The 25185-nt window shown below is 43.2% G+C and overlaps 1 protein-coding gene across 1 annotated transcript in view; it reads left to right on the forward strand.

Annotated features, from left to right (window-relative positions):
• RP1 (RP1 axonemal microtubule associated) overlaps positions 1-25185 on the forward strand; it is a 339664-nt gene that overhangs the window by 108855 nt on the left and 205624 nt on the right. The window contains exons 23-25 of the mRNA XM_053242771.1: positions 285-343; positions 2311-2355; positions 12498-12661. Of these exons, the coding sequence (XP_053098746.1) occupies positions 285-343; positions 2311-2355; positions 12498-12661 (268 nt within the window). The remainder of the gene's footprint in view (positions 1-284; positions 344-2310; positions 2356-12497; positions 12662-25185) is intronic.

Consider the following 25185-nt stretch of genomic DNA (forward strand, 5'->3'; position numbering starts at 1 on the left):
AAATTCTTCTTCATAGTGGGTTGCAACTTATATGACTAATCTAGCTGTCATTATGTTTAGGTTAGCTTTTTAGTTAAAATTTAGCAAATCCACTGTATTTATGTGGGTAGCAATTATAAGTAATTTGAGCAACAGATAGAGGATACTGCAGTTCAAACATGTAACATGCTCTGTTTGAGAAATTGTCTCCATTGCAGTAATGTTGTTAGCTGTTGGAAAATGTGCTTATATGCGGCTTTCTTTCTTTCTTTCTTTCTTTCTTTCTTTCTTTCTTTCTTTCTCAGGTGGTTGCCATTTGTGTCTCAAGGAAAAATTCATTCAGAAATAGAGCTCTTCCTTCAAGGTAAAGGCTATAGTTAGACTATGCAGATAAAATCAATATTTTGTGTTATTTGCAGAGAGAGAAACTACAGATATACTATCTAGCCGTGTTTTCTGAAATACTGCAATGGTGTGCACAGAATGTGGGAGACACATTCAAATGTGAAACTGCTGCTGATCATAAATATGTACGTTGTCCCTAATATTGGCCTCTGTACCAGAAGGCTGGAAGGTAGTCAATGTAAAAACTTTTTTTTTAAAGAGAGAGAATCCAAGGGGATTCTGGGAAATTACAGGCTGGTTAGCAATGTCTCTGCTAGGTAAATTCATGGAAAGCATAATTAAAGATAAATTTATTAAATATATAGAAGAAAAAGCTTGGCTGAAAGAGAATCAGTAAGGCTTCTGCAAAGGCAAGCCCTGTAAGTCCTTTGAGACTGTCAGCAAGTGTGTGAGTATAGGTGGTTAACACTGAAAATATGGAGCAGAATTCAGACTTAGTCAGTAGGGCTGTGCATGTTGGAAAAATCACTTCAGAATTCCCCCACCCTCCACCATGAGGATGCTCCCATTCATGGGGAAATTGTCCTAGGTAGGATGGTGGTGGTTTCTTTAAAAACCGCTACAGCACTGATGCAGGGAAAGCTGGGCAGCAGATGTGAATCTTGGGAGCATCCAAGGGGTGAGCGGAGAGTAATGCAAGGGAGGCTGGGCATGTGCACAGGGCACCTGGGAAGTGCAGGGATGCTGAGGGCTGTAGTTCCTCCCAGACTTTCTCCCTCGAAGCATAGGAGCCTTGTGGTGGTAGGGAATTCCACAGTGGAATTCTGATTTTTCCAGCGGTCATGCACAGCTCTATTAGTAGTCATGTCTAATTGAAATTAATCATGACTAACTTCATCTGGATCCAGTACCTGGGCTTTCAAGAAGGTTTTCAGAAGTCTGTCCCCATTGGTAAATTTAACAGTAATCAATTTTTTTAAAAAGTTCTTTTCTGGATTGACAATTGCTTAAAGAAGAGGAAGTATTGTGTAGGAATAAACAGACATATTTCACAATGGAGAGAAGTAAGAAAGGAGACCACACAACCATTTGAACTGGGACCAGTGCTTCATATGTTATTTGTATATGATCTAGTCTAGAATTAGGGGTAAAGAGCGGAGTAACCAGGTTTGCAGATGACATCTAACTATTCATAGTAGTGAAAGCCAAAGTGAATTGCAAAGAGCTTTCAAAGGATCTTTCTAAATTGGATTACTAGGCAACAAAATGGCAAATGTAAAGTGTTAAATCAAAAAATACCAGCCTCATATGCACATGGACATAGTCTCAGCCATCAGTTACTAACTGGGAAAGAGTTATTGAGATTGTGGTGGATAGCTCAATGAAAATATTGACCCAATGTATTGCCTCTGAAAAAGGAAAATGCAAATTCCATGATTTTCTTCACACAGTGCATATTGAATTGTGGAAGTTGCTGCCACACGCTCTGGTGATGAGCACTTAGATGGCTCTAAAAAGGCACTTGTCGCATTCATGGATACGTCTATCAGTGACTCTAGTCTTGATGGTTAGATGCTGTCTTCATTTTCATAGGCAGCATGCCTCTGAATACTAGTTGCAGGGAAGCAACAGCAGGAGTTTCATCTCTTGCTGATGGGCTTCCCAGAGATGTTAGGTTGGCCACTGTGGGAGACAGATGCTGGACTAGATAGATTTTGCTTAAATCCATCCAGACTTTTCTTACATTTTTGTGGATTTGGTACCAGGTATAGTGATTGACTTTTATTCTGTGTATAATCTAAAGGGCTAATAGTTTTGGTGCTTATATCCCCAGTTCTTCAACAGTACAATGCTGGTATATAAAAATATGTTTTTTCTTCAGGAGTAGAAGAGTTAATCTCACACGAGCACCTCTCCTTTCCTTCCACTTCTCATTGTAACCTGACAACTCTATTATTAACTGCTCTGCTGTTTTATTTTTGGCAGAAATGCAAATAAATCGTCAGTCAAAAATGCAAGAGGAAAAAAATGGTAAATCCTTCTGCTGCTTTTTATCTTCTAATCAAGATTTACAACTGAGCTGAAATGGGGGGTGCTTTTTTTGTGAACATCTTTGAAGCCTGTGAAGTGTTCCTTCTTTCAGTGATTTGTTTGGGAGTGGGACTGCAAACAGGGGTGGAAGTGTTCACTTGTAGTTTCCTTAAGGGGTACTACACAGTCAAATCACATTCGGAATTAGAGCAATGCTGCCTGTCATCATTTTGGATTGGTTTCATAATGTCATCATACAGCCAAATCAGATTCGTATGTGGGTGATCATAAAACCAATTCAAAGTGAAGACAGCAAGTATTTTCCTCGCTTTAAATAAGATATTTTCCTCACTTTAAATTAGGTTTTGTGTGCACAAAACTGGCTGGCCCAGTTTGGTTCGAGTCTGAGTTCTGTGCCAGTTTAGTTTTGTCCTGCATTGACCCCTCGGTTTCGTTTGCGGGGAGGGTCGTGAGTGTTTTTTGTTTACATTTTTTAAAATACTTACCCCATCTGGGGGGCTTCTCTGAGGCCACAGGCGAGTCCGCGGAGGTTCCCCCTTACCTGCTGGCCTCCATTTTGCCAAAAACAGCCCAATTTGGGTGTTCTTCAGCCCATTCCGGGCCTTTCCCCCTCATGGTGGCCATTTTGGAGGCCACCGTGCATGAGCAACGGGCCTCTGCATGGCCTGGGCCATGACCCTGCCACCCAAGGGCCCATTGCACATGTGTGGTGGCCTCCAAAATGGCCACCATGACAGGGGAAAGGCCCGGAATGGGCAGAAGAATGTCTAAACTGGGCGGGTTTTGGCAAAATGGGGGCTGGTGGTGGGAGGGGAAACCTTCACAGACCCCCTCCCATGGCCTCGGAGAAGCCCCCTGGAGGGTCTAAGTACTAATTATTAACTACAAATATAAATATTTGTATGTGTGTATACACACACACACACACACACACACACACACACACATATATATATATAACAAAAAAAGCTCATGAACCCTCCAGACGGCTGGGTATGTGTGTGTGTTTTGGTCCGGCTCAACCCCAAACTGAACTGAACCCAGCTTGACACTGAACTGGTATTAGACTTGGAACTGGTATTGAACTGGCACATCCCTAATGATATAAAGCCAATTCAGATTGTGTACAATGCTTCTGGTCATTACTCTAGCACTACATCATCATTGCATTCATGACATGATCTCTGATTGGCTGGGATCTCATTCCAAATTGCCAAAAGAATAGTTGGGGGGATCAAGCAGCCCCAAACAAGTGGTGAGTAAGGTACAGTGAGGGAAATAAGTATTTGATCCCCTGCTGATTTTGTCCGTTTGCCCTCTGACACAGAAATGACCAGGCTATAATTGGAATGGTAGGTTTATTGTAGCTGTGAGAGACAGAATAACAACAAACAAACCCTCAAAAGCCCAGTGCCCAAAAGTCAGCGATGGATTTGCATTGTAGTGAGGGAAATAAGTATTCGATCCCTTCACAAAAGATGTCTTAGTACTTGGTGACAAAACCCTTGTTGGCAATCACAGAGGTCAGACGTTTCTTGTAGTTGGCCACCAGGTTTGCACACAACCCAGGAGGGATGTTGTCCCACTCCTCTTTGCAGATCCTCTCCAAGTCAGAAAGGTTTCGAGGCTGATGTTTGGCAACCCAAACCTTCAGCAACCTCCACAGATTTTCTATGGGATTAAGGTCTGGAGACTGGCTGGGCCACTCCAGGACCTTCATGTGCTTCTTCTAGAGCCACTCCTTTGTTGCCTTGGCTGTGTGTTTTGGGTCACTGTCATGCTGGAATACCCATCCACGACCCATTCTCAATGCCCTGGCTGAGGGAAGGAGGTGCTCACCCAAGATCTGACGGTACATGGTCCCGTCCATCGTCCCTTTGATGCGGTGAAGGTGTCCTGTCCCCTTAGCAGAAAAACACCCCCAAAGCATAATGTGTCCACCTCCATGTTTGACAGTGGGGATGGTGTTCTTGGGCTCATAGGCAGCATTCCTCCTCCTCCACACACGGCGAGTTGAGTTGATGCCAAAGAACTCGATTTTGGTCTCATCTGACCACAACACTTTCGCCCAGTTCTCCTCTGGATCATTCAGATGTGCATTGGCAAACTGCAGACGGGCCTGTACATGTGCTGCCTTGAGCAGGGGGACCTTGCGGGCACTGCAAGATTTCAGTCCTTCATGGCGTAGTGTGTTACCAATAGTTTTCTTGGTGACTATGGTTCCAGCTGCCCTGAGATCATTGACAAGTTCCCCCCGTGTAGTTCTGGGCTGCTTTGTCACCGTTCTCATGATCATTGCAACTCCACGAGGTGAGATCTTGCATGGAGCCCCAGACCGAGGGAGATTGACAGTTATTTTGTGTTTCTTCCATTTGCGAGTTATCGTGCCAACTGTAGTCACCTTCTCACCAAGCTGCTTGGCGATAGTCTTGTAGCCCAGTCCAGCCTTGTGCAGGTCCCAACCTTGTCCCTGACATCCTTCGACAGCTCTTTGGTCTTGGGCATGGTGGTGAGTTTGGAAGCTGAGTGATTGCTTGCTTCTATGGACAGGTGTCTTTTATACAGGTACTGTAACAAGCTGGGATTAGGAGCACTCCCTTACAGAGGGTGTTCCTCATCTCAGCTCGTTACCTGCATATAGTGAAAAGACACCTGGGAGCCTGAAATCTTGCTGGTTGATAGGGGATCGAATACTTATTTCCCTTACTACAATGCAAATCCATCGCTGACTTTTGGGCACTGGGCTTTTGAGGGTTTGTTTGTTGTTATTCTGTCTCTCACAGCTACAATAAACCTACCATTCCAATTATAGCCTGGTCATTTCTGTGTCAGAGGGCAAACGGACAAAATCAGCAGGGGATCAAATACTTATTTCCCTCACTGTAAGTAAAAGGCAGTTTTGTAAAACATAGTTCCAAATGGCTCCCTTTTGTGCAGGAAATATTCACCTGAAAGCATTCAATGCAGCCCTAATAAATTCTCAACATCCTTTTTTGCAATTTTATTTGCTTTTGCATATTAATTACAAAACACAGTATGCATAAATGCTGTAATCCACAACTTTGCACTTAAGACTAATCAGGAAGGCACATAAAAGATGCATTTGCATAGTTTACATGATTCGTTTATCCAATTTTGTTCTTGTTAGCAGAGAATTAATAGCTTTCTGAACTATTGATCTATCTTAATATTATTTTCACCAGTTTCACTACTTACAGATTTGTTGTTTTAGAGCTTTTAATCCAAGGTTAGAGTTACTTAGAATTCTGTATTTCCCAATATTTCTGGTGATTGTTTGTTCAACTTATTTTTTCTGACTGCAGTGTATGCAATTAAGTAATAAATAATAATAAAATGCTTCTCACCACTTCGAAAGAATGCTTGCACATTGGGAGTTGGTTTAAGTGTAATGCTCCCTATCCCTTATCTATCTTAGGTTGTGAGATTGCCCTGATTAGCATTAAGCATGGTTAAAATCAATGCAGACCCCTATGGTTAAGAGTAGTAGAGGGAATTTGCATGTGAGAGAGGATGGAATGTGCAATTTAGTCTGTTCCAATCCCTTTACTGTGGTTAATGAAGTGTTATAACTGCAATAGCCCCAAACTGAACAAATATTTTAGACTGTCAAGATAAAATCCTGAAGAATTCTATTTCTAAGGTACTATTACATTCAGGATAGCCACTGAGAACCAAAGATCTTTGATTCAAGTGGAGTATCAATGATAAATTGCTAATTATAACATTTGAACCTGAATATTATGCAAAAATATATTTTAAAAGACAGCTTACTTACATAAGCTCTTGCATGTTGCTTATATAAGCGTCTACATATTACTTATATAAGCTCTACATACATTTGTAAACATTATTTTGAACAACTAGTTTTATCCATGGTACTTTTATGGCTTACTCAGAAGAGCTGGTTTTATGTCTCGGAATGAGGAGCTCCTCTTTTTGTGAACAACATCACATCTTTTAAACTAGACAGTTGGCTCACCCAAGTACACATGTGTATCCTCACTCTAGGGTTATTCACATATTATATTGTATGTATGATCAACCTGTACTCAGTATACACTGATTGTTGATCCATGCTCAGGTACAGTTATTCAAACATTATGTTCAATATACATAGAGCAATACAGACAATCTGGAGCCTACATTTGAAGGATCCAGGGACACTTTAAAAAATGCACATATGTACAGACATCTGTACAACCAAATATGACCCTCTGTGCCTCTCCCTATGTTGTCCTTTACACAGAAAGATCTGCATACTCAATGTTTTTCTCTTAGGTTCATGAATACACACATGGAGGCTTGCAGAAGCACTATCTGTGTTCCTCACATGAAGATCTAATCCATAATAATTTACAGCTGACCTGAGAACTGCTTCATTTGAAAATTATTGGGCTGTCAGATGATCTAAACATTGTATGAGGCAATTCTCATGATAGCCGGGGGTAGGCTGGGAGGGCACAGTGGGGAGGTTGCTCTTAACCTACCTTCCCCCCGCCCCCAGATGACAAAACCTTTTGTCTTCGGCGCACCTTCTGTGTGCCCACATGGGCAACCTGCTCTGTGCAGTTCCATAAGACATGGAACAGGGCAGAGGGATCCAGGGCCAGAACTTGTTCTGGCCTCCAGATATCCTGCAATGCATTGTGAAATTCGTTTGTTGCTTTGGGGATTCCCTCGTCAGATGGGCACTCTGTGTGCCCGTCTTTGTGTCTCTTCAGGCTGAACTCAGCCTGATGAGACACACGATACCCGGTAGCTAAGAGCTGTCTAACCACCAGGTTTCTTAAGAGGATTAGGCAAGCAGGGAGGCAGGTAGGAACCACCCCAGCAACAAATATAATGGTCATGTGCACAACTTTATTTTGTTCTAATTTTTTTGATACTTGAATAGCCCTTTCCCCCATGAGCTCTTAAACTTTAGCAGTGGTGGTTACATAAGAACTTAAGAACAGCCTTGCTGGATCAGGCCCAAGGTCTACCTAATCCAGCATCCTGTTTCACACAGTGGCCACCAGATGCCTCTGGGAAGCCCACAGGCAAGAGATGAGGGCATGCCCTCTCTCCTGCTCCCTTGCAACTGGTATTCAGAAGTATCCTTCCTCTGGGCCTTGAAGTAATCTATAGCCATCAAGACTAGTAGCAATTGATAGACCTGTCTTCCTTGAATTTGTCTAAGCCCCTTTTAGGCCAGTATTCTGCAGGGAGGCTGCCCCATCTCCACTACTCCACTGGCCTCCATGCATGCATGGAGGCCAGCTGAGTCATCAGCATGGTTGTGCTGATCACAGAGGCCAATTGAATGGTGGCAGGGATGTACTCAAAATGCGATTCAGTGCCCACATCGCAACACAATCCATTTAAAATTGAAAGCTTCCAACAAAGGCCCCTTTAACATGTAGGAGAGCACCATCTTCATGATGCTCCCACAAGCTATGATCTATGATACTGGTGGGGCATCTCCCAGTTGCTCCTACATGATGCTGGCACGCACATGGTCTCTGCCCATGTGCAGCGACCATTTGCTTGGTTAGCATGGTTGCATGAGCATGGAATGTACTCCAAAGCTTTGCAACATTTCTGGTCTTCAAAAGAGCTCTTAAAATTTACTGCTTTGGTTTTACCTTCCAGCATTTAAAAAACTCTTTTTAATTGTTTGAAACTGTTTTTGGCTTGTTTTAAATGGTTTTATATTGTTTGAGGTTCTGATTTTTTTGTTGATTTTAATTGACTATGTCTTTGTTTTGTTGTTGTGAACTGCCCTAAGCTGATAGATGGGGCAGTACAGAATCTTAATAATGATAGTAATAATACAAAATTTATATCAAATATTTCTGTGCTGCTTTCCCATGTCTTACAACAAAAAAGTAAACAGTTAAAATGCCACTTTTAATGAAGATAACACAATGTCCCTCAAAAAGACATAAATATGTAGTTTGGCCTTTTGTAGATGTACTGTTATGCTTAAACAGACCCATGGCACATGTATCTATGAGTGATCAGGGTAGGGACCATGGCACATGGAAAGGGGTTTGTTGTTGTGTTTCAGCCATCCATTTCTACTTCAATAGTCTCAAAGAATGCCAAAGATGCTACTATTAATTCCAGAAGAGAAGCTTCCATTTGCACCTGGAAGGCTTGGATCTTGGGGCTAATGGCAGCTGTGAGGCATGATTATGGTTGGGATCACAGTGCAGCTGGCAGTGCCAGATTTAGGCACAAGCTAAGTAAGCTACCGCTTCAGGCCTCACATTATGAGGGGCCTCTGAATACAAAAAATGATTACATTTCGAGTTTTATGTAATTGATTGAAAAATAAACGAGAAAAGAAAAAAAGACCCTAAACCAGACATTATTATTCTGATTAGAGAAAAATATACTTATATGGCCACACAATTATTTAGCATATTAAGTTTATAAATCTAAGCAAAAATAACTATGAATTATATAATAATTGTATTAGAGGGGGGCTTGGTCTAGACCAACGTGCACCATCACAGTTACAGGTAGTGTTCACCTCCTCGGATGAATGCTGCTGTAATGCAATGCAGCAAGGAGCAATTCAGTGAGGAGAGGGGGTGAATGATGCACCAGGTCTGGACTTCCATCCCATTTTGTAATGCTATTGGGCCTCTTAAGCATGACATAGCTTAGGGCCTCCACGTGTCTTAATCCGGCCCTGGCAGTGGGAAAGGCTTAAATGTGTCATCCTGTGCACTGTGCTTCCAGTCCTGATTGGAGGACTCCTATGACTGTTATTTAACTTTTAAAACAACAACTGCATGTTTAGTACAATGTGCAGTTTGTCATAGGGGCTGACATGAGGAAAATTACTCAAATTAGTCCCACTGAAATTAAAAGGGCAAGCTAGGACTATTTCAGTAATCTTCTTCACTGACGACCAATATAAAATGCTCACCAGTTTTATTTATTTTATTTAGTTTATTTATTTTATAGGCTGGCAGGTTGTCAGTCTTTGTGGTCATGGACTGGGAGATCAAATCCTGCCCTGCTCTCCCAATAAAGAAGAAAAGCACATTCAAGGGAGAGCAGAACTAGGTGAAAAGAAAAACTGCGATTCCAGACTCCATCTTCATTCACCAATTAACAAGCACAAGGACTCCCCCCTTCCTTAATATAACTGCAGTACACACTGTGACATTTATTCCTAACAAGTCTGTGGGTTGGTATTTTATTAATTGTGTTTGCTCTCTGCAGACTGAATTGTAATTGCTAAATGGAGACTTCTGCACATAAAGGCAGAAAATAGCCGAGCTGAAGTGGTAGAAGTGAATGTGATTCCTGCTTTTCAGACATAGGAATGCAGTACAAGACAGGAGTGAATTTATTTAGTTAATTATATTTTTATAACACTGCTAAAGTGTACATAATGTAAATTAAGAGAGCATATATGTGAGCATATACTGAGACACATACAGAAATGCTGGTCTTGATTAGGGGCACCTAGTCCTTTATAACATAGCAAGCAGTGATCCCAGATGTGCAGAGAGCCAGCGTGGTGTAGTGGTTAGAGTGCTGGACTAGGACCGGGGAGACCCGAGTTCAAATCCCCATTCAGCCATGATACTAGCTGGGTGACTCTGGGCGAGTCACTTCTCTCTCAGCCCAGCCTACTTCATAGGGTTGTTATGAGGAGAAACCTATGTAGTATACTGCTCTGGGCTCTTTGGAGGAAGAGAGGGATATAAATGTATAATAATAATAATAATAATAATTCCTGTCCACATCAAAAGACATACCCAGCTAATTCAACAGGGCATGGATGGACATGGAGATGCAAATCCATGCCTGCAACATGCAGGGAAGATTGCTTATGTATCCATTTCTCTCTTATTGTATTGCAAGTCCATGATATTGCATAGATGAGATGAAAAGATAAAATTGATATGAGTATGCTGCAAGCCATGCCAGATGCTTTCACCCAGAAAGTGTGAAACATTTGGGAAACATACCAGCAGGGATTCAAACCAGCAACCTTCTGCTTGTTAGTCAAGCATTTCTCTGCTGCACCACTTGAGGTGACTATCCAAAGAGTAGACTGAACTAAAACATACATGTCAAATATGGCAAGGATGTCTTCTAATTCTGCCCTTGCCTCAAAGCCCCTTACTGCAGAACCCTGTGTCAGGAGGCAGTCTATAGAATGTCATGTCACTGGGCCATTGTGTATCCTAATGTGAGCACTAGGACCTGCCTAATTTCATAGCCCTACTCAAGCATTACATTGCACATGCATTCAGGTATCTATACACATGCACATGTTTTTTGTGTGAATGACTGTACCTGCATTCATCTTAAAAGTGGATCTGGGTATAGGCTCCGTGAAATGCAGGATATAGATAGGAAGTGTGTGTTGCATAATGTGTGAATAACTGTATGTCTGTACAGATCTGAATGTGTGTTCAGTGTACACAGATTATCTGTGTGTGGAGCATAATGTGTGAACAGGGCCATTGAGTTACTATCTTTGGCTCCGTTTATATAATAAATGGAATTAATAATGCTGCCTTTTCCCGGTACCACTTCAGGTTGCCAGTGTGCGTGTGGTGGTAGGTGGTGGTGCATGTCTGGATGGAAAACACGCCCTGCTTGTAATAAAATAGCACATCAGAGAGAAGGCTAAATGAAACCATTCTCCCTGCATCATCTTTGTTCAGAGAGGGGTTTTGCCCATATGAGTGGGAGACCATTCAAACATCCAGCCTCATGTGGTTTATATAGAGACAGCTTCTCAGTTCAGCAGCTTCCAAAACTGGGCTTTAAACATGTTTATTCTCTAAGCAAGGAGTGGCTAGGAATAGGCAGAGGGTTATTTGTCACATATTTATCTTTTAACATGACTTATTTTTAAAACTTGGCTTATCTGTTTATGACTGCTTTTACCTTTTCTCTTTGCAGACTTTGCCAAGGGGTTAAAGGTTTTAATAAATAAGTATGATATAATTGAGAGAGTTAAGATATTGATATTTACCATCATGCTATTATCCATTCTGGTTTGCATTCAGAGATATAGGAAGGGTAGGATTCATGTGAAAACATACTGGGTGACATCCAGACTAACTCTGTTCTGGTGCAGCAGTGCCTGGCATCCATACTGTGCCATTACATGAGGGGAAATATTTTTACAATCTCCCCTTCCTTCTGAAGCTCACTACACATAGTGTAGTGGTTAGAGTGTTGGACTAGGACCGGGAATACCTGAGTTCCAATCCCCATTTAACCATGCAACTCACTGGGTGACTCTGGGCCAGTCATGTAGCTCTCAGCCTAACCTTCCTCACAGGGTTGTTGTGAGGATAAAAATAACCATGTACTCTGAGCTCCTCGGAGGAAGAGTGGGATATAAGTGTAAAAATAAATAAATAAATAAATAAATAAGGATTGTGCAGCCCTCAGGGATACATATTTGGGAGGCACAGTAGACTTGAGAGGAAAGGAGGGATTTCTGAAAATGCGACAGCATAGTTCAGTCCGAATCTCAGGCACTGCTGCACCAGTCTGGATGTCAGCCACCATAAATTGCTGGAAACATCTAAAAAGAATGATGTCCTTATGAGATTTACAGTGCAGATCTGAAATATTTGGAAGAACTCAAATAAGCAACATCCAACATTTTCTAAAACGTATGTGAGTGCCTAACTTTTTTTAAAAAACCCAAATCTTATGTTCCCTTTACAGATGTATTCCTGGAATATAGAAACATATGGACAAACCAATACTGCATCTCATTTGTCCAGTGGGGTTTGTTCTCAAGACAGTGTGCAGAGAATTACACCCAGGGATGATTTTAAGATGCTCATATCTCACACTAGACTTATGTCATCTAGCCCCCTTTTGTCCTCAAGCTGTAATTCCTATCTAAATAGAACCTCAATACTGTATTCCAGACTTTCCTGTTCATCCATCACAGCTCTGAGCACCACTCCCCATTTAAGTGTGCCATCGTTACTGTTCCCTAGGCTCAGTGATGCATTATTTGCAATAAAGCCAGTTCCACACAACTCTCCAGGCACATAGTAGTTACTGAGATAAAACTGCTCTGTCAGTGGCACTCATTTTCATTTTGTTTTTACCTGCAGGAGGAGATTGGAAAATCACTGTAGTCACTGGAGGTTTTGAAACAGCTGGCACAACAGCAACTGTGTCCCTTTATGTTTACGGAGAAAACAAGGCTTCTGGTCCACTTATTCTGGGATCGGGGAAACACCAGCTGTTCAACCGCAACAATATAGATACATTCAAGGTATGATACAACCTCATATAGGGTTTACTGATGCACGTTATTCAAAGGTGAATAAGTGACATACGATGATGATTTCATTGTAATGATTACAGTTCCACATTTCATTTTCTGAATTGTTCATTGGTGTGGCATGTAACATCCCTGAGAGAATGGGATAATTTTATATTTATGGCTGTAATCAAGTTAACAGTACATTGCTAAGATGATTATTAAGTTGATGATTCAGTAGGAAGATGATAAGCCATTATGGGATATCCACTTCCCCCTTCCTTTCTACAAATATATCAATTCTGCTGTGATGTATGCGTTATAAGGCAGAGATTAAAATCCTGCACACAGTTAGGCTGCTTAAATCCACTGATTTAGGACTTTAAGACTGCAGCCTGTCATAAAATATTCTTTCTGATCTCAGGGCTGACAGGTCCAACTCAGAGTATAAAGGGCAGCCAAGGGTCTTAAAGCCTAGAAAGCTGTGAAGGCAACAACTCCATGAAAATTATCCAGAGGACGTGTGTGTGTGTGTGTGTGTGTGTGTGTGTGTGTGTGTGTGTGTGTGTGTGTGTGAATTAATCAATTAACTGAAATATGTCTATAGCACTCTTCTACCTATATTGGCAATAAGGTGCTTTTCAACAAGATCTACATTACAAAGAAAGAGCAATAAATAGCACAGTCAAAATAAAACCAAAATCAAAGCAAACTGAGACAGAGCAACAAGTTCAGTGTTGCAGAACATCCCTGCTGGATCAGGCCCAAGGCCATATAGTCCAGCATCCTGTTTCAGACAGTGGCCCACCAAATGCCTCTGGGGAGCCCATAGGCAAGAGGTATGTCAATGCCCTCTCTCCTACTGTTGCTCCCCTGCAACTGGTATTGAGAGGCATCATGCCTCTGTGGCTGGAGGTGGCCCACAGCCACCAGACTAGTAGCCATTGATAGACCTGTCCTCCATAAATGTGTCTAAGCCCCTTTTAAGGTCGCCCAAGCTGGTGGCTATCACCTCATCCCATGGCAAGGAATTCCATACATAAATTAAGCACCCTGTGAAGAAATACTTCCTCTTGTTGGTCCTAAATTTCCCAACCTTCAGTTTCATGGGATGACCCCTGGTTCTGTTGTTGTGAGAGAGGGAGAAAAATTTCTCTCTGTCCATTCTCTACACTCCATGCATAATTTTGTATACCTCGATCATGTCTCCCCTTAGTAATCTCTTTTGCAAAATAAATAGCCCCAGATGCTGTAGCCTTGCTTCATAAGGAAGGTGCTCCAACCCCCTGATCATTTTGGTTGCCACCTTCTGCACCCTTTCCAGTTCTACAATATCCTTCTTAGGATACAGTGATTAAAGCTGTATGCAGTACTCCAGATGTGGCCACACCATAGAGTTGTACAAAGGCATGATAACACTAGCATTTTTATTTTTAATCCCCTTCCTAATGACTCTTAGCAAGGAATTAGCCTTTTTCACAGCTGCTGTGCACTGAGTCAACACATTCAATGAGCTGTCCACCATGACCCCAAGATCTCTCTCCTAGTCAGTCACTGGCAGCCCAGATCTCATCAGTGTATATGTGAAGTTGGGGTTTTTTGCCCCAATGTGCATCACTTTACACTTGCTTACATTGAACTGCATTTGCCATGTTTCACCCACTCCCCCAGTTTGGAGAGATCTTTTTGGAGCTCCTCACAATCTGTTGTGGATTTCACTACCCTAAACAGTATAGTGTCATCTGCAAATTTGGCCACTTCACTTCTAATCCCAACTTCTAGATCATTTATGACAAATTAAAGAGCACTGGTCCCAGTACCGATCCTTGGAAGACCCCACTTCCTACTACCTTCCACTGTCCATTTATTCCTACCCTCTGTTTGCTGTTCTTCAACCAGTTGCCGCACATGAACCTGTCCCCTTATCCCATGACTGCTACATTTACTTAAAAGCCTTTGGTGGAGAACTTTGTCAAAAGCTTTTTGGAAGTCCAAGTATACCGTGTCAACCAGATCACCTTTATCCACATGCCTGTTGACACTCTCAAAGAATTCCAAAAGGTTGGTGAGGCTTTTTGTTATACAGTGAGATCTACAAGAAATCTCTTGAACAGACTATGTTTGTTGATAGAGTTGGCGTAACAATGCCAGAAGGCTTTGATAGAGGAAGTCAGGTGGGCCCGCAGGAGAAAGTTCTACTACCTGGGCAAGGCTCTGTTCTGAGACCAACCACAGCTCACTTAGTGGAGGAACCCAGAGTAGAGCCTCCCCAGATGACCTCAGAGGGCAGGCTATCCCCTTTGGGGGGTGGAACTCAGAGGCAAGTGCTCCTTCAGATACCCTGGACTCTTTCGTGTCCAGGTTTTAAAAGTCAAATTCATGGCTTTAACGGTCAACTTTAGCGCCTTGAATTGCTCAGAAGCAAATAGAGAACAGTGCAGATTGCACAGGATTTGAATAATATACTCTGCAAAATATGCAGGCTGGCAGCTGCACTCTGCACAAGCTGCAGCATCCAAACACCTTTCAAGGGCAGAATCACGTAGAGTGTGTTGTGATAATCACGTCTGGATGTCACCAAGGAATGTGTTGCCAGAGCTGCTTTCTCCAGGAAGAGTCACAGCTGCCACACAAGCCAGTTATGAAAATGCACCCCTCTGAACACAGCCACTACTGGAGCCTGCATAAGTGAAACCAAATCTAAGTTTCCACCCAGACTGTGCACCTGGTCCTTCAAGGGTAGTGGAAACCTGTCTACAGACTTGCATCCCTCTCCCAACACTCTGTCTGGGAGGGCAGGGTGAATTTGGACTTGCATTATTAACTGTGAACCAGGGTGTGTTGTTTATTCCACTAAATATGAAGAAAAACAGTGTGCTTGTGAATGTGTTGTCATCTTTATATATTCCCTTCTTCCCCTTTCAATGTTGTAAAAAAAAAATGTAACACACACACACACACACACACACACACACACACACACACACACACACACACACTTATAAATACAATTAGTTTATTCTGACAATGAAATTTGGATTTTCCGGTTTTGAAATCAGAGTGAAAATGGTAGCAGGGAATGCTACATCCCTCTGTATGTTGATATGTTAAAAATACTTTGTTAGATGTAAGAAATGGTGACAGTGATGGATAGGTAAGTACACTTATTGCTTGCAATAGTGAAGTAAAATATAAGAAGACAGAAGGGATGCCTCTCATCACAGTACTGTGCTGACAGTAATGTTCTTAAGGTTAGTAAGTACTGACAGAATGTCTTGCATAAGCAGTGGCTGCATGGGTTTAAGCTGTCTGCCCCTTCAGAACACATCACATAACTTGGCATATATCAGCACAGTTGGCAATCTGTGCTTAAGATAGTTTGGAAGCTGAAATAGCAGGTACATTGTAGATAAAGAATGGAGTGCCTTACAAAGCTCTGCTGGAGGATGCTCAAATGTTACTGACTGCATGGAAACACCTTTGGGAAGCTGGATAGGTTAAAGATTCAGAACAGATGGTCAATGTAGATACAAGACTATAGGGGACTTGAGGGTTTGTGGCTTATTTTATTTTATTTTTAAAACTCTTCTGTACAGACAGATGGAAGCATAATATAAATACTCCTACTGGTAGTTTATGAGCAGAATAAACAGCCTTGAGTGTAAAGAAGAATGTTTCTCATTACCCAGGGAAGAAGAAATCTTTCCCATGTTTCAGAAGTAAGCTCCTTTTGAATGAAATCTGCAGTCAGCTTTGTGACATGTAGACTACTAGGGTCTCCAAACAAGACAAGGAGGTTCACCAAAACATTATAAAGGGCAATAAAAATTGCTTGTATGTACTATTTCTCCCCCGCATCCCAGCAAGATTATCGGCACTTTGGAGGGAAAAGGCATTTTGATTGGAGAACTGATGTGGGTATAATGAATTAATCACTTAATCTGCCCTCATTGTTACTCTGAGCGAATCTGGATTTCTCCCATCAGCTTAAAAAAAATGGGGCGGTGTGTGTCTGATCATTGATCTTTCATGTCACATGTTCTTTGGCCCCATGTAACTAACAAAAATCCTTACTTTCTTATTCGGCTTCTCAGATGATCTGTACTTTGATTACTCTGCCATTGATTCAGTCTGCTGCCTTTGCGGGAGAAGCTCTTTCTTCCCAGAATAGCATTGCAATGACCACTGGTTCCTTTGTTCTTGTGGCAGAGAAATTACTTACACTCCATAAGTAATTGAACAAGAAGCCAACTTTAACTGAGAAACAAGAGTTTGATATTTGTTACTAACTAAACTTAGGTTAAGAAAACAATAAACAGACTATGAGGCGCTTCACACGATTGGTGTGAAGCACCAGACAGGGTTTGTGCGGGTAGAGTGGGCTTACCCGCACACAAGCAGTTGTTCATTGCCGAGTGGCCAGATTGACCACCCAGATGAGCAGTCTGGAGCTCCATGAGGAGCTCCGGGGGTCAGGGGAATGGAAGCACCACCACACTGCACCCTGGGCCCCCGAACCCCAGGAAGGCATCACGTGAGTGCACAGTGCCTTCCTGGGGTCCCCCACCCCAGTGTGTCAGCTGCAGCTACAAGCAGCCATGGCTGACACACAATCAAATAAACAAGACTGATTTGACACACGATCAAATAAACAAGGTTAACAGAGTGCTGGCTGTCTCCCTTCCAGAGCACTGGCTGGACCCTCATTTAGGGTGAGGGGTAGTTAGGGGGGCTAGCCCCAGAGAACCACCGGATTTTCCTGTGAACCCAGTGGTTCTCACGATTGCTCGAAACTGGACTAAGGGAGGCCCAGCCCAGTTTTGCGCAATCGTGTGAATAACTTCTATGTGTCTCTTATGCAGAGAGAGGGTGTGGTCTCTCAGTGTGAATTGAAGGCAACAAATAGGGAGCAGACAAACAAAATGTGACTTCCCCCCCCCCCAGCCAGTACATAGAGAGATTCTATAGAGAGAAGCATACCCCATACAATGAACTGAGACAATGAGCCCTTTCTCATGATCAGTGAGAAAGGGCTTGGGGCAGACAGGGAGGAAGGCTGTAAAAACATATCTCCCTTGCAGACAATTGCCCTGTCTGTGCTGGGCGTGCTGACCGCATGCCCCCATGGACACTGGCTTTCCCCAGCAGCATGGAGAGTCAAGGGTCGGGATGCATAGCCCCGGCCATTCCATAAGGCACCTTGTGAGTGTGTGGTGCTTTGTGGGGATCCCCCCCGCCCCCGCCAGCACTGGCCAGGAGTCCCGCAGTCTCCCAGCCCCAGCTGCAGGCAGCCGATGCTAGCAGATAATTTTTAAAAATGTGCTTGCTCCCTTAACCCCATTTAAGAGTCTGGCCTCTTTGATGGATTTACTGCCACACTGCCAGCAGGAGCTGTGCAGCTCCTGGTGGTTCTGACGAGCAGCCAAGACCAGGCTTGGCTTTCTTTCAGGTTTGGGCTGATTTTCTTTCAGGTTTGGAACAGCCTCAATGTCTATGGCAAAATCCTGTCATCAGAAATACACAATGTATGAGCACAGAGTAGACTTCAGCCTTAATTAGGGATATTATTACAGTTTTTCTTGTCTATAATATTCCACTGACCCTCCTTTGTCATCTTTAGAGATCTCAGTGTTCAAAGCAGATTTCACTCAGGAGAAACTTACATTTGAAATGAAGGAAATATTTCTGCTTCCCTGAGTAAGGGGAAATATTCTTCTTTACACTCAAGGCTGTTTATTCTGCTCATAGAAACTACAAATATTTACATTACACTTCCATCTGTCATTACAGAAGAGGCTGTGTGTGAAAATAAACCCAATCCCAATCTATGTTGACCAGTCTGTTTTGAATCTTTGAGGCAGGTCTCACGATCAGTGAGACCCGCTTTTGCCAGGTTAGCGGGGAGAGCGGGCTAAGCCTGCTCTCTCCACTAACTAGCAGGGTGGGACCCCTGGGTGGCTGGATCAGCCACCCACACAACTGCCGGCTCCGTGACAGAGCCGGCAGGGGCTGGGAAGTTTGGGGGCCGCGTGGCCCCCAGAAGCTCCAGTATGCCCTGCGCGAGCACGCAGGGCATACTGGAGAGACCCCCAGAGCCGGAAGGCTGCTTTTCACTTCCCCTCTGGGGTCTACTCATGAGTAGCCACGGCGCGGAGCCGCACCATGGCTACTCATGATTTTGAGGGTTGTTTGGTGGCTTAACCGCCGGGAGGCAACTGGGCTCACCTGTGAGTCCGGTGGCTCCCACGATCAGCCGAAATTGGGCTAGGCTCCCCTAGCCCAATTTCGGCTGATCGTGGGAATAGCCTCTTTAACTTATTAAAAAAAATTCAGTTTGGGGCCCTAGACTATTATTCCCTTTTTCCTTGCTAAATCCATGTTACTTAGTCACTTACAGCTTCCTTCAAACAAGTTTAATCCACATCTCCATGTAAGGAAAAAACCATCTGCCCTCCAATCAGGATCAGGCCTTCCTGTCCCATACAGATCTGTAGTCGGCCCTAAATCCAGCAGCAGCAAGCTAGAATTGCCTGTTTACTTTTGGGATTTTGTCAGATGCTCTTGAAATAAATATCCCCAACCTTCTTTTTTATGACCTTTAAATGTTTCTTAAGAAAAAAGTCTTACGGATTGCATCTTAAAGAGGAATGTAAATAGAAGCCCTTAGGCTTGTGCTAGCCCCACCCACTTCCCCCTTGTTTTAAATCCAATCCAGTTGTTCAATTATATTATATATTAATTTATTATAAATGATAATTACCTTTCTTTTCAAATTCAAGGAAGCTTACAGAAAAAACATTAAGAATTGCAGTACAAATGCCACAGTACAAAAGTAGAGGCCAGATCAGTAACAGTAACATTAATCATGGGCCATAAACCACCTGTTTATGTTGGGCCATAAACCTGTTGGGCCATAAACCAGTGGCATTAGTAGAGAGACTTCAAGCTGTGGAGAAGAGAAAATGTCAGCCAAAACAAAGAAGTCTTAACAGAATGATAGAATAAGAGTCAAAGAGAGAGCTAGCTAAGCCTCCTGTCATGGAGCAGGAAGCTCCACAAGGCAGAGGATGTCTCTGAGCAGGCTCTCTCTTGTGACCATCTGCTGAGCAACTGAGGGAGCAAGCAAACATAGAAGTGCTTCTCTAAAAGTTCCATAGGGTAGGCAAGTTTATGTGGAAGAAGGTAGTCTTCCTGGGGCTATTTAGTTCAGAAAAAAACAACTGCGGGGAGACATGATAGAGGTCTATAAAATCATGCATGGTGTGGAGAAAGTGGGTGGAGAGAAATTCTTCTCCCTCTCTTGTAACACTAGAAATTCTTCTCCCTCTCTTGTAACACTAAACCAGGGATCATCCCATGAAATTGATTGCCAGGAAATCTTGGACCAACAAACAGAAGTACTTTTTCACACAACGCATCATCAACTTGTGGAATTCCTTGCCACAAGATGTGGTGACAGCCAACAACCTGGATGGCTTTAAGAGGGGTTTGGATAACTTCATGGAGGAGAGGTCTATCAATGGCTACTAGTTGGAGAGTTATAGGTCTCCTCCAGCCTCAGAGGATTCCTCTGAGCATAATTTGCAAGGGAGTAACAGCAGGAGGGAGGGCATGCCTTCATGCCCTGTAGGCCTCCAGTGGCATCTGGTGGGCCACTGTGTGAAAGAGGATGCTGGACTAGATGGGCCTTGGGCCTGATCCAGCAGGGCTGTTCTTATGTTCTTATAGTCTTTCAGGCACTCTAGCCCCAACTTATAGGTTAAAAGGTCAAAACCAGCAGCTTGAATCACACTCAGAAATGCACTGGTAACCAGTGCAGATGGAGCAGAGCAGGTGTTACATGCTCAAAGAGTCTTCTGTTGATCGAGACCCTGGGTGCTATATTCTGAACCAGCTGATATTTGCAGAGGGTCTTCAAGGCCAGCCCCACATAGAGCACATTACAGTGATCAAATCAAAATGTAACAAGGTTGTAGATAACTGTGGCCAGGTCTGAATGAGAAAGAAATGGGTGCCGCTTTCTCTAGCTATGCTATAGCTATGCTATATAAAGACCTCCTGGGTCCACAACAGATAAATGGGTATCCAGGTGTAATACTGGGTCAAGGAGAACTCCTAAGCTGTGAACGTGACACTTCAAGGGGAGCGCAATCCTGTCACAAACTGGTTGATAAGGCCAATGCCAAATCAGTAATTTTCCTGCTCAGGAAAACCTTGTTCTTGCTTGGATTTAATTTCAGCTAACAAGTCCATATGCAGCCCTTAACCCCTCCAGGCACTATTCTCAAAACATCAGATTTTTTAACCTGGAGATTTCACAGATAGATAAAGTTTCATACAGTGGTCTGGTTCACACAGTTGTTCGAATCTAGGTTTAATACTGATTACCAACATTAGAGCCACCTAATGGCACAGCAGGGAAATGACTTGCTTAGTGAGCAAGAGGTTGCTGATTCGAATTCCCAGAATATGGGAAACACCTATATCGGGCAGCAGTGATATAGGAAGATGCTGAAAAGCATCATCTCATATTGAGCAGGAGGAGGCAATGATACACTCCTCCTGTATTCTACCAAAGAAAACCACATGGCTCTGTGGCTACCAGGAGTCGACACTGACTCGAGGGCACAACTCTACTTTACCGACATTAGCCTGATAGTGTGAATCCATACCAAGGTGGTTTATGGCCCAAGAGTAATCTGAAATTTTTGCCTTGATGTGGGTTTGCTTAATTATGCTAATATTGGTAACCCTTATCAAATCAAGATTCAAACAATTGTGTGAACCAGGCCATTGTAACAGTATTATGTGAAGGAAATATTTGTAGATGTTAGTTTGCTAAAACATTTACCAAGTACAAAATCATAGTTTGTTGGATGAGCTACAAGGTGTGTGTGCACACGTGTGTGCGTGCACGCATGTGCACACACGCATTCTGTCTTTTCCTCCTCTACCCTCTCTTTTGTCCTCACCTTGTGCATCCAACTGAATTCAAAACTTCTGGTGAATAAAACCAGTTTCCTGTGATGTCTAACCAGAAAATTGTGGTTAGACATTGAAGCTATTCACACGTGCACCGAAAACCAGTCTAAGGAAGCCCAGCCCTGTTTTGGTGCATATATGTATTGCTGTGGCTCCCAGCAGTGGCAGCATGGCAGCAAGCCTGCCCCTTAGCCTGGGTTTGGGGTGTGAAGGCACCCCAAAGTGGGCTAAATGCTCATATGTCAGTGCCATGTAGCTTTGTGTGCTGCATGATGGAAGCTCTGGGGGCCTCCCAGCCCCCAAACCTCCCTGCTCCTTCCTGGCTACCACAGAAGCTGGCTACTGCAGAAGCTGACAGAAGCCCAGCAACATGGACAGAATCGTCTGCAGAGGAGGTAAGCTTTTTGTAGCTTCCTCCCCTCGCCCTGTCCGAACCCATTCTCCAATCATGAGAATAGGCTCAGTCTCTGACAAGATTGTAAACCAGTATCAAACTGTTGTTTGCAATCCTGGTTGAAGGAATCACTTAAACTACTGTTTCCTTTTTTCAGATGTGATGGGAAACAGTGATTTAGCAAACCAGAAAGCTTTTAATTCAGCCAGGTGCACAAGGTGAGGATTTAACTCACAGGACACAGAGGAATACAGCTCTGCTTTGTTGGATCAATTGAACCAGATTAGTATGATTAATAGTGTAAATGAAGACAAGAATTTCAGGTAGCAGTACTGGTCCATTACAAAACACTCAAAAGCAACAATTGCATAATACATTCAAAATAACATTCCTAACATGGCGAAAGCAAAATGATTAGTGATGCAGGCATTGTGATTGGGAGAGCTTTTTCATTTGAATCACATGCAAACTGACACATGTGTGACAGCATTCCAGTTGGCAAACAATAGCGTTTCATGAAATCCCTACTGCCGAGGTGTTAGTGTGATAGCTGATTGTCAGTAAAATACCCAGTTCCACCCCTGATTACAGCATTATATGGTCTGAATGTTAACAGTTTTTTAATGTCCTTTTAGAACTCTACTTGTTTCATGCCATTAAAATATCTGGCTGTTTCCATTTGAGAATACACAAGGATTTCTTGGCAAAGGACTGTGTTGCAATTATTTATAAATTTGGAACAAATATTAAGTCTGTTTTTAATTTGAGAACAAAATGAACTTTTCCCCGCAAATGTTTCTCCCCCCACCCACCCACCCACTTTAACAAGCTCAAGAAATATAAAGCTGCATTGGGAGCATTAGTGATTGCTGGAAGCTCTATTCTATTACTTCCAATCTGGTGGTCACATTTGATCAGACTTCTGTCTGTAGTACACAGTTTTTTAAATGTGGCCAGTGGAAACTTGTGATGGAGCCACAAATGTACAGAGGTGGAAACAGGAACAGATAAGGAGGGAAATGGTGGAGCAAAGATGCAGGACATTATAATGTAGGAATAACATGGGCAGCAGGAAGCAGCAGCAAGAAAGTGGAGCCTGAACATGCGGGAAACTATCAATGAGGGACTCACGACCAACATCCTAATGCACAAATGCTGGTGCTCCATGAGATGTGCCAGCTCTGTGGATAGGATTGATTAATTTTGCTCTAACATTCATACAGAGTGTGTGTGTGTGGGGGGGATTTTGATGGCCTCCCTTTGCTCCAGAAGCCCTCTGTGTACCCAGCAGTTTGAACCTGAGGATTGCACAGTCCTCCAGGATATATTTTCAGGTGATGCAGTGGATTTCCAGGGGAAGGGGCAGCTGTTGAAATCCCCCATCCCCTCAAATGCCACAGCTGCATTAATCTGGAATTTATCTGTAGCACCGGCCCATCTCACAGATCACTAGTGCTTCCTTAGGATGCTGACTAGTGTCTGTAGGATCAGATAGAAAATGGGCCCCTCCTACACTGATTGGTTTCTGTGATTGAAGAATTGTTCCCCTTTCTCTGTTCAGTGCAACTGAATCCAGCAGTCTCTTGGAATGAATGGTTGCTGTCAGCTGCTGACTCTAGCAGCTGTGAACATTCCCCCCTATTTCTCTCCATAATCATTCTCTCATCAAGCTCTTGATGAAAGCTTCTCTCATCAAGCTTTAATTAATGTCTACAGCAGGGCTGCACAAATACAGCCCTTCTGCAGATACTGAACTACAACTCTCATCATATCTCATACTGTGTTAGTCAATTGGACACTGTGGCTGGGGATGATGGGAGTTGTAGTCCAGAAACAGCTGGACCATCAAAATTGTGCAGCTCTGATCTACAGGGAGTAGACAGGGGTTATATATTACAGTTCCCAGGGCTGACAGCTATAGGCTGCCATGCTGTTCTTGACTCTCATATGCCAGTGCAAAACTGCAATTGGGAAACTTGCGTTTGGCAAGGAATGACTGTATTTTCATTTGAGCTGAGTGACTGTTGTTTTTCCTGCTTATGCAACAAATGCCAGAAACTGTTTATATATTACTGGACCTCTTGTTTACTCCCTGACCCTAAGTACTGTGTTTGTGCTGTGGTTGTACTAGAAGGAGAGGTAGGGAGACAAGCATGTATGTTTGGGATCATTGACAGAACAATGCCATGTTTTGCCAACACATAGGGTCCTTCCAGATGGCAATTAGAGTTACTAAAAAAAAATAATTACTATGTGAGAAACTTTTGCACAAAATCCAGACATCAGCCTATTCGCCCTCCACATATTAGTGCTGCCTTCCAGCTTCCTCCCTTGTGTGAACTCACACTCTGTTCACACACAGAGAAGGGTAGCACCACCTGCTGGCCAGCTCTTGATGTCTGGGGAGAACTGGCCCTTCATTTGTGTGTTTGTTGTTCAGTTTTTATATTGCCTTTCATAAAACCCATCTCAAGGCAGTTTACAAAAGTTAAAATACAATAAAATTCCATTAAAATTGGAACAAGCAGTTCCAGAAACAAGCAGTTCCAGAAAGAACCCTAGCCACTGCATTCTGCATCAGCTGGAGTTCATGAATATTCTTCAAGGCCAGCCTGCAACATAAAGCATGTTGCAGTAATCCAGCTGTGACATGGCTAAGGCATGGGTAGTGAGGGCCAGATCTAGCTTCTTGAGAAAGGTTCACAGCTGGAGCATTAGCTGAAGCTGTGCAAAGGCAGCCTAGGATCCCACCTCCACCTGAGCATCCTGAAGCAGTGCTGGGCCCAGCAATACCCCCAAGCTGTGCACTTGCTCTTTCAAGGGGAGCACAACCCCAACCAGAACCAGTCTAATTCCCCCAGCCTGGTTGGCTTTCCTGTTGACCAAGAACCCCTCTGTCTTGTCTGCATTTAACCAGAGTTTGCTAGGCCATATCCAGCCCATCACCACCTCCAGTCCCCAGTTGAATACACCCACTGCTCCCCTAGGCTCTGATGACAAAGAGAGGTAGAGCTGAGAATATTCATATGCATATTGATGACACTTCAGTCCAAACCTTCTGATGACCTCTTCCAGCTGTTTCATGGAGATGCAAGGACAATACTGAGCCTTGCAGGATCCCTTAGGCCAATGAACTAGAAGTCCCCTAGCACCACCTTTT

Source organism: Hemicordylus capensis, chromosome 4, assembly GCF_027244095.1.
Source record: "Hemicordylus capensis ecotype Gifberg chromosome 4, rHemCap1.1.pri, whole genome shotgun sequence".
Classification (NCBI taxonomy): Eukaryota; Metazoa; Chordata; class Lepidosauria; order Squamata; family Cordylidae; genus Hemicordylus; species Hemicordylus capensis.